The sequence below is a fragment of the Arabidopsis lyrata genome (assembly GCF_000004255.2).
Source record: "Arabidopsis lyrata subsp. lyrata unplaced genomic scaffold ARALYscaffold_1, whole genome shotgun sequence".
In the NCBI taxonomy this organism is placed as follows: domain Eukaryota; kingdom Viridiplantae; phylum Streptophyta; class Magnoliopsida; order Brassicales; family Brassicaceae; genus Arabidopsis; species Arabidopsis lyrata.
The window spans coordinates 7,277,572-7,287,449 of NW_003302555.1; the positions used below are offsets into that span (position 1 = coordinate 7,277,572).

General features: G+C 33.9%; 2 protein-coding genes across 5 annotated transcripts; both read right to left on the bottom strand.

Annotated features, from left to right (window-relative positions):
- Positions 1-273: 273 nt before the first annotated feature.
- Positions 274-2,033, bottom strand: LOC9329010 (protein TIFY 11A). The gene is made up of 4 exons (XM_002892902.2): positions 1,662-2,033; positions 1,236-1,326; positions 790-1,122; positions 274-644 (listed from the first exon to the last, which is right to left on the bottom strand). Exons 1-4 carry the CDS (start codon positions 1,834-1,836, stop codon positions 413-415), a joined length of 831 nt encoding a protein of 276 aa, XP_002892948.1. The 5' UTR covers positions 1,837-2,033; the 3' UTR covers positions 274-412.
- Positions 2,034-5,915: 3,882 nt separating this feature from the next.
- LOC9329011 lies at positions 5,916-8,002 on the bottom strand. Of its 4 annotated transcripts, XM_021013689.1 has the most exons (6): positions 7,697-8,002; positions 7,510-7,579; positions 6,712-7,322; positions 6,447-6,630; positions 6,302-6,369; positions 5,916-6,212 (listed from the first exon to the last, which is right to left on the bottom strand). In XM_021013689.1, exons 1-5 carry the CDS (start codon positions 7,700-7,702, stop codon positions 6,350-6,352), a joined length of 891 nt encoding a protein of 296 aa, XP_020869348.1. In that variant the 5' UTR covers positions 7,703-8,002; the 3' UTR covers positions 5,916-6,212; positions 6,302-6,349. The 4 variants fall into 4 exon arrangements, 2 of the variants coding, with proteins under 2 accessions (XP_020869348.1, XP_020869347.1); XR_002329468.1 differs by having other exon boundaries at positions 6,302-6,630; XM_021013688.1 differs by having other exon boundaries at positions 7,510-8,002.
- Positions 8,003-9,878: the final 1,876 nt, after the last annotated feature.

The following is a 9,878-nucleotide window of genomic DNA, read 5'->3' on the forward strand; positions in this document are numbered from 1 at the left end:
TGACAAGTATTCACAATAAACATCCCCTGATTTATCTTAAACTTAAGATACACCCCTCTAAATTAATTATTTCCACGAATTACACCCTAAATAAGTTAGAAAGGGCCTCTGAATCACTTTCAAGTTTCAACCATCTTTACCCGCGTTACGTTTGCAGTCAGATTCCTCTTCCTGTTACTCTGGTTTCTCCAGATTAGTTTACAACTCCTAAAATATTTTCTTAATTAGAGACTCTCTTGTCTAATTTGCTATTTCTCGTTTTCATAATATAACTTTACTATTATGAATGAATATTCAAGTTAGATTAAGATTACATACTTCAGTAGAAAGCAAAAAAATCACTTAGATAAGTCAGAAAAATCGAAACCTTAATCTAAAAACTTAGTTCCTAATAGAAATTTAGCAAATATTACTATAGCTTTAGATCGAGATCTTTCGAACTTTGGCCTTCTTCAATATCCATAATAACATCTTTATCACCATCTGATTTGTGTTGGGCCACGGTTTGAGCAATGGCATTATCCGGCTGTCTTTGTGACGACTGTCCTCGCTCTAGTGGTTGACCGGCTACAGCCTCTGGCTTGGGAGGATAACAATGGTGACCCGCGTTTTGGTTAACTTGGTATGGAGCCCTAGCCACAGCTCTGCAACAGAAAATAATTACGTTACTAACGCGGCTGGTGAGATAAATTTAGGAGAACTTGTAACAGAGAATCCTTAATCTCTTGAACATAGTAGAGTGATTGGAACATTAAAACATGTTCCAAAAAGTATGATCAAGTTAAATACCTGTCTTTCCGTTTAGCAAAGAATCGATGAAGCGAAGCTCTGCGTGCTATACGTTCCACGATCTGATTTTGTTCTTGTTGCTGCTGCTGTTGTTCCTTTGTAGGGTGATTATTATCAGTATCAGCAGAATTTGAAGGCTCATTGAGATCAGGGAGAACCATGTTGCTTTTGTTTTCGACATTGATTGGTGTCTGAATGTTAATCTCAGTCAGAGGCTTGGCTTGTTTTGCTACTTCCATAATCTCTTTAGCTTTGTCTGCAGGGAACTCATTATATACTAAAACTTTCCCTCCAAAGAATATGGTCAGCTGCGAACTTCCTGGCTGTGATTCACTGTAAACCAAAAACAGATTTCAGAACAAAACCATTTTGAACCGGTTATCATTTCTCTACTCTCCAATAACCAAACAAAAAACAACAATTTTTCCCAAGGAACAAAAGGAGACCTGAGGTCAGCAACATCTTTGACTTTGCCTCCAGATGATGCAGAGGGTCCCCCTTTGAAATGCCCTGCCTTCTGCATCGCATTTTGTTTCCCTGAATAAAGAGAATAAAAACTTTCGTGAACAATAAGAACTTACGGAAAATAATAACTTTTTTCCGAAAGATATAGCATCTTATATCTTCTTTGGGATTTTTATGAACCATATATGATATCTCAATCAATATCTATATCAATTTATTCTTTAGTTTTGTTACTTGTCAGCATAACTACAAGGAGAAATTATTTCCGATTCAAAGGAACTGACTTACAAGTGAAGAAACAGAACAAAAGTAGTAAATCTTACAAAAGCAAAAAAAACAAAAAACAGAACTGAATTTTAACTATTTACCGAGTGGCGGCAGTGAGAGAGGAAGAGATGATAAAGTACCTGGTGGATCGGATGTTCCGAGCAACCCGATATTGGAATCGGGTTTTCGGAGCAAGCCAAGATCTATGTTTCCGAAACTACCCTTCTCCTTCAAGTAACGGCTGAGCAAACTACATCTCCTGGTAAAGTCGGATTTCTCCGGCGCTTTTGCCTTAGCATTTTCATTTTTCGACATGTTGTTTATGAGAAGAAAGAATTCTCCACACTTCTTTTTTAAGATATTCTTATCCCTTCTTTTCAATATTTTTCTTTCTTTTTTTGTCTGTGCGTGGATGGATTGCGCGTAAAATGGAAAAGTACAAGAAGCTAGCTCATGTGTGTTTATAAACTCATTCACCCAATACGTTTGTGTGACTTGAATAGCCTCCCATAAATTAATGAAAACAGAAATATATAAACAGGAGCTTTTTTTTTTTTTTTCAACTTTCAATATATTATTACCAAAATATAAATAAAATTCACTTTTTTTTTACAGCAATTTGCAAATATTCAAACATTTATGGTATTTCGATTTCTTTTCGTATAAATTACTTTTTTTTTTTTTTCGTCTGAATGATTCCATTATATTATACGAGGGTAGAATACGGTTTTGAAATACAAGACCGACAAGAGTCGAAACTCTTTCGGAAACTAAGCCGGCGGAAGACATAAATATCCCCGGGAAACTAAGCCCAAAAGAGGGAAGCAAACTATAAACAAAAAGGTACAAGAAGGTAAACTCAAAAAGAACCAAAGAACTAAATCTGAGACTCGAAACCATCATAACCCGCAAACAATCCCAGAGAAACGGTTGGCGTCGGAGTTGAAACCAAGAAACATGAGCCTCAAGAAGAAACAACCAAACAGGCAAACTCCAATAGACCGGAGATTCCGAAGAAGAACGAATCTGAAGGCTCAACCAGCAACAATCCAACAGAACAGAGAGCGAGATCAATCCAATAGATTACATCAGATTTAGAAATATTCCATCGCATGACAGTTTTCAACTTTTCACTAACTATAGAACTATATGTAGTGTGACGAAAGGAATTTTTCATCTATGATTAATAGTAAGACAATTAATGTTAATAATTCATCATTATGCAAGTAATTTATTTATTGTTTTATGAGTTGGTACAACAAATTTATTGCCCTGTCTTATCATAAAAATATGTTCACCACTTTTTTTCTTGTTTGGTACAGTTTAATTGTCTACCATCGACGGCCAGATTTCAAAATTGGACTACAAATTTTACGATTTTCGGTTAGAATTCCCCGCACGTTTTCCTTACGCGTAAGGAGAAAAATAATAAAGAATTCAGAACCGACGGCAAACGTTATTAAACGGCGTTAACTACTATGTCACAAAATTCGTAAAGGACTCTAAATTTGCTCGTATTTACAAAGTTTGCCTTTCCACAAGATGCCAAGAGCACATTACCAACTCTGATGGTGGCATCAATGTAAATAAACAAAGTTCATGGCCTTTTTCAGACATTACCTGAACACGACGTTCCTCACGTTAGTCAACAAACTTAACGGCGATAAATTGAATGCATAGTGTGTGGACCAATGTGGGATCCTACCATCGAACCCCTACGAAGTTTCATGTGCCATAAAAATTCAAAGTCTCCGATACGATCCGACACAAGTTTTTGATTAAAACACGCGGTTAAATAAAACAGATCGTTAAGATTGTGACACGTATCGCAATCTGTACGGCGCACCAGCAACAGTATCGTGTGAATCGCGTTTTCCCACTTTCCTATAGAAAGAAAAAGAAAAAATATCGAGATAACCTAATCAGTTTGGTCAAAAATAAAATTGATGGATCAATTGACCGAACTGCCCCTTTCACGGATGCCATAATAATCAATACGTTCGTTGGTTGCTTCAACATTACGACTCGTTCAAATAAACGTGTTGGATATACTAGCACTAAAAAGAATAAAAAGTTTAGATGTGACTTAATTTAATAAGTGTTGTTGTCTTGTTGATGGGACTAAATTAAGTTGGATTAGGGCAAACCGTGCGATCGGCCCATTGATCGGACCAAAAGTTGTCTAACCGGTTTGGTAGCTCGCTATCCCTACTCCACTGCTTGCACTGTTGCAAGACAAAGTGGGCTGGTGTGATTTGGAAGAAAAAAAACGTTTGGAATTTAAAATGGGAAAAATGTCATTAAAATCCCCAACTTATTCAAAACGTTGATTTAAATCCTCAACTCATGACGAAACGAAATAAATATCAAACTTATGTTGACTTTCCAAATAAATATTAAACTTATGTTGACTTTCCAAATAAACACCAAACTTTCATTGACTTGACCATATTAGGCATAACGTTAAGTGAGTTAACAGACAATGTTAACGGGATTAATTTTCTGTTAACAGATCCGCTAATTAAAAATGACAGTATTGTTGAACTATAATCAAATCTCATCTAAGTCATATAACCTAAAGTCGTATTCATATAAGTTAGTTATTTACGTAAGAGACACGAATGTACGCGTATAGTTGTGTCTGTTCGTAAAGTTGTGTTTTTTCGATTAACACATGTACGTACACATTGTTTTGTGTTGTCGTAACTGTTCAATAAAATCCCGAGTTTCAAATCATACTCTATTTAGGGTTAGGGATTTTGCTCGATTTAGAGATCTAAAATTGATTTTAGGGATTTAATTCAATATTTATTTGGAAAGTCAACATAAGTTTGATATTTATTTCGTTTTGTCATGAGTTGAGGATTTATTAACCCATTTAACGTCGTATCTATATGGTCAGGTCAACGGAAGTTTGATATTTATTTGGAAAGTCAATGAAAGTTTGGTGTTTATTTGGAAAGTCAACATAAGTTTAATATTTATTTGGAAAGTCAACATAAGTTTGATATTTATTTCGTTTCGTCATGAGTTGAGGATTTAAATCAACGTTTTGAATAAGTTGAGGATTTTAACGACATTTTTCTCAATTTAAAATTGGGTAACGAATGGGTCCTTTTTATATACTCTTGGTCTTGGTATTAATAATAAAAACAAAAATGGAGTATTTCTTTACATTTAACCGAAACGTCGTCACAGATGCTCTACGCTTGACCCGTTTCAGCCTCTTATTAAACAAGTCCACATTTTTTCGAATTTATGGTAATATTCTAACACTATACAGTATACACTAATTTTTTTTTTAAAATAACATATTTTATTGATAATCCCAAATTGGCTGGGCTAAACTTAAACTATACACTAAACTTAAGATTTTTCTTCTTCTTCTTCTTCTTTGTAAGATTGTCTTATTATGTTTATATTAGAATATGTGTATCATTAATACTCTACTGGAAAATCTGGCCTTTCCACCGGCTCTCTATGTTACGTCTTAGGAGTTACATTCAACTTACAACTAGGTCTAAACTTTCGGTTTCTCGGTTCGCTTTAGATTTTTCGGTTTTTCGGAAACATGTCTAAATTATTTGGTTTAGTTCGGTTGTTTTAGAGATTTGTATACAAAAGTATTGTAAAGATAAATTATTTGTACTTACTATTGTATGTTTTTAACAAATATTAATCCTTCAGTCTATTTGGTTTATTCGGTTCAAAGATACAAAAATGAATGTCATGAATGTTCCGAGACAGATAAAAAGAAAGAATGTCACTGAATTTTTCCCCTTTTTAATAGAAAAAGGAAATAGTCGAATGGGCTTGGCGGAAACTTCACATTGATTTTGGGCCAACAACAACCCATATTTAAAGTTACGGTCTTTACAGTTACAGATCATCATGAAAGCACTTTTCGTCCTTTTATCCATTTTATTTTTAAAGCAAAAAAAAAAAAATCGTATTTCTTTAATTCAAAAAGGCTAACGAAAAAAACAAAAAAATTCTACATTCGTTTCCCCTTTTGACCAAAAAAAAAATTCTACATTCGTTAGGAACTAACATTAAATTTGAACTTTATAAACGCGGAGTAATGTCCTACTCTATGTTCTTCAGTTATTGGATAAATTTTCCGATTGACGGAAAAGAATAATATATCTTATAACAATTTATATGTTAATTGATCGTGTAATACCGAATTTTTTCAAAAAGAAATTATACAAAGTTTTTACTAAAGTTTAACGTTCAATTTTTAAAATCTTTGGAGAAAGCTAGGAAAAGCTATATATCCCAATGTCTTTATTTTATATAATAAAACATGAATGAGAAACGAGAGAGAAGGATCTCAAGAGTTGACTTGTCTGAGTGTCTCTTACAGAAAAAGCGAACCAAAGGCACAAAGAATGTAACAAAGAAGAATCTTTATAAGCTGAGGTTATCCACCTTAAAATTACACAAATCACACGCACACATGTATGTATGTATACACTCTGACATTTCATATACATATCTACACATGTACGCAATTTCAAGAACATGTTTTGGTTCTATGGACCCAAATTCCCACAGATCAAATCATGCAAAAAAGAAGTTAACAAACATTCTGAAACTCCATGGCTTAACTTGCATATGCACCAAAAATTTCCTCGGAAATGGGAGACTCATTACATTATTTCTTTAAATTTTCTCGAGAAGATTTGATTCTGCATAAAAGAAAAGAATATCTTGCATAAGTTCATGAAAGAAAAAAAAATTAGAAACTTAAAAGATTATATTGTTTTCTCTTAATTACCCTGTACTTGGAAAAGATTTTGCAAGAGCTTGAATGATGAAGGTTTGATCAGATCTCAAGAACTATGACTGTAATCAAAAGAAGATCGAATTAGTTGTTTGTTTTTGAGTTTTACTAAAATAATAAGGATCTGATGAAAACTCACAATCAGAATCTGTTTTGACCCATTTATATCCGTCGCCACTACTTCTTCTTTCGCTAGTTTCTTCTTCTTCTTCACTCTTCAATGAGAGCTGTTTCTTGTCTTCCAAGTATCTCTTTGTTGTCGATGATGTTGGTTTCGAGGAGGCTTGAGCATTAATCTTCTTATGGAGCATCATCTTCAACAACTTTAAATTGATTGTGATCAGAGGTAGATATTAAAAAATACATTTAAACTACGAATTTCAAATTCGTTCTCAGTTGTTTACCTTCTCCATTCTTGATTCTTGAAGCGTGTCTCTCAGGCTAGGGCTTGGGGCTGTAGAAATCCCATTTGCGCAGACGAAAATCTTCTTGAAAAGATATGAGACAGAGGTCTTGCTTATGTCTCTCTTCTTCTTATTCTTCTTACTCTCTATTGATATCTCTTTGCATCTACCTAGAATAACGCTAATCGTTCGCTCCATATCTTCCTCCTTATTCTCCTCAGACGAATCCACAACAGCGCTAAGTGCATTGCTGATTCGCCTATCGACCTCTAAACTCGATGGACAGTTCAAGAATCTATCCAAAGGAAGATTTTTCATGAGCTCTCTATTCACATCAGACTTCCTTTTCTTAGTTCTTGACAAGAGCTTCATCAACTCCTTCTGCAACTTTCCAACCTCCTCAGGAGTGAAATCTTCAAGATCGACAGAAGAAGAAGGCTCTTCTTCTTGCTCGGATTTTGCGGTACACTTCTTCTCCGCTTCAATCTCTTCATGAACATTCTTGCTCTCGTTTTCGCTCACACTATTGCTTGTTGTACCAAACGTTCCAATAGCGAGCAACGCGTGAGGCCAGTCTCTAAACTCCTCTCTTGGCTCTTGCTTCACATGATCTAAAAGGCAAGATTCAAGACAACGAAATAATTTCAGATCAAAGACAAGAATCTTGTCAAAACAAGGTACCAAAACGAGATCTAATAAAAGCAAATTTTACGAGACAAGAATCTTGGGGCATTGCTTACACATATCCCTAGTAGACAATATAATCTTGAAGTTAAGATTTTATGTAAGAAAACTTACGAGAAGAAGCAGAGGAAGTGCTTGTTCTGTTATGATCCCCATTAAGCTTGTTCTGCATCCACCCAAAGAACTGAAAACAAAAGCCAGAAGAAAACACTTCAGAAATCATCTGAGGAAAAAAAATTCAATGGAACCTTTATATATCATATATATGATCGAACTAAATACAAAGGATCAGAAAACTAACCTTCATGTTTTCTATTTTTTTGACAATTGTCTGTAACAGAGAGATCAATTAATGTATATATATATATGAATTCGAGTTATTGATATATCAAGATTTGGTTTATTATAGAGATAAAAGGATTAGATTTTTAGACAAGTTGGAGTAAAATTGATGAATTTGATGGTGTTCAAGTTCCAAACTTTGACTACTTAAAAGAGAGAATTTTAAGAAAGAAAAAAACTTCTAAACTGTTCTTGTAATCTTGTGTTCAGATGTTATCTCACAGTTGCTTCTTTATACAACTCACAAACTCACATTAATGCACACATCCCTGCGTAACCAACGAGTCCACCAACATTCTTCTATGGCCCATAATCCCATATATTAATTTGTACTATTAAACATCAAAAATTAAACCCCAAAAAACTTTTAATTATTATTAACCCATGTATTGGAGAGGACGTCACGGCATTGATCTCGGCTCATACACCGTGGAGCCACCTTAACGATATATATATGGACTAAAGTTCGATCTGTTTTACTAGTCGAAGTTCTAAGAACGAGAAATTGAATCCCTAGAAATGCATTACATTCAATGGTTACTATGGTGACACACACGGAGAGGGGTCTCGTAAATTTCGTTAATTACATAGTATATATAATATGAACTTGTTGTGACTAGTATTCACATTTCTGACTCTCTTTTTTTTTATCGTGATCCGGTATATGAGTAATAGGCGTGTGTTTCTAGGCACATTCCTATTCCAGCTTTACTATGGGCATATGCAAAATAATAAAAGAAAAAAATATTTATAATTACCCGAAGAAATAAACAATTTTTTTTCTTGTGGCGAAGGAACTTCACTCCTTTCAAATTACTATTTATATTTTTATAACCATTGATTGGTTCCAGAAGATATTTATGTATTTAAGGCCTTTCTTAGTTTTCACTTTTATTTCATCCGGTCAGATATCAATTAGTAACACATTTTGTTGTCGATCAAGTGAATCAAATTTTTGTTATCTGATTCTGATCCCAAAATTCTCAAATGTATATTTTTTAATGTTAATTCGGATTTATAAGGCTCATATAATATATAGTTGATTTACATTCTAATATAGTTGTATTTTTATTTTTTTGACAAAAAAAATTATTTTATGAATTCTTTATTTACATATTGGTTTTGGAGAATGCATTTAACCTAGACGGATAAAATTTGTGTCAACTCAATTTCATAACTCATAGCATACAAACTAAACGTCAAAGATAGTACAATAGAGACAAGCCGGTTAAATCCAAGTTTAGGAAGATCGACTATGCAAATGTATTATTGCTCGCCAATTATGTATCCACTACAGTCTTAGATAATATGGGGAAAACTATTAAAATTGTAAATATTAATACAGCAGATATGTTCTTTTCAAAGAATGCATAGAAAATCCAAAGGAAAAGAGTCAGAAAGAAAAAAATTAACGAAAATCCACGAAAAGATCTCGTGTCGATGTCCCCTTAAGTCCTTAACCCTTCTACATATAAAATAAGAGCATGTACACTATACTTTTTTAATATTGTAGTTACATGAGAAATAAAACAAATCATACTACATATATCCATTACTTAGCTAATCGCCTTTCAAATTTGCATGGATTTTAAAACTTTAACGTAAAAATGAAAAAAAAAAAAAAGAAAGAAAGATTGAGTTCTTTTAACTCTCGAATTATTGACTACTTTTCTACTCTCGAATTATGATTATGAGATCTAAGCGTAACTTTAAACGTATTAAATTAGGGTAAACGACCTGTGTCTCCCTAGGAAGTTTCATATAGTATCACAACTACACATAATTCGGACCTCGACCGCAGTCCACACAGATCAGAAGTTAACTCCAGTTTCCCCCCAAATCAAAAGTTCAAGACCTTGGACCCCAAAATTTTGAATTTCGTGTATTATCTATGGTGAACTGTACCGAACCGATTGTTATTTTTGGGGCTTATTGAACTTAACCGTCGGCTCAGTGTGCTTGAACATCGATCAAAGCATATAGGACATCTAGAGGATATATCTCTTTGGTTTTAGAATTTTATGTCTTTTCTACCGAGGACGTCGTCTATTTGGTGTTTATATTGGCTGGTAATAGTGTACATGGTCTTGAGTTTAATGTCAAGTCCCCAAATAGATTGATACTGGGGACTGATGGAGGAG

What these genes read in the sequence shown, in the direction of transcription:
- LOC9329010 (XM_002892902.2), bottom strand. Translation starts at nt 1,836, where the DNA reads ATGTCGAAAAATGAAAATGCTAAGGCAAAAGCGCCGGAGAAATCCGAC. An exon ending in CGGAACATCCGATCCACCAG is followed by an intron (nt 1,327 to 1,661) that starts GTACTTTATCAT and finishes CTCTTTATTCAG; the next exon opens with GGAAACAAAATGCGATGCAG. An exon ending in TTTGCTAAACGGAAAGACAG is followed by an intron (nt 645 to 789) that starts GTATTTAACTTG and finishes TTTCTGTTGCAG; the next exon opens with AGCTGTGGCTAGGGCTCCAT.
- LOC9329011 (XM_021013688.1), bottom strand. Translation starts at nt 7,618, where the DNA reads ATGATTTCTGAAGTGTTTTCTTCTGGCTTTTGTTTTCAGTTCTTTGGG. An exon ending in AAGAATCAAGAATGGAGAAG is followed by an intron (nt 6,631 to 6,711) that starts GTAAACAACTGA and finishes ATCAATTTAAAG; the next exon opens with TTGTTGAAGATGATGCTCCA. An exon ending in GGTCAAAACAGATTCTGATT is followed by an intron (nt 6,370 to 6,446) that starts GTGAGTTTTCAT and finishes TTTTGATTACAG; the next exon opens with TCATAGTTCTTGAGATCTGA.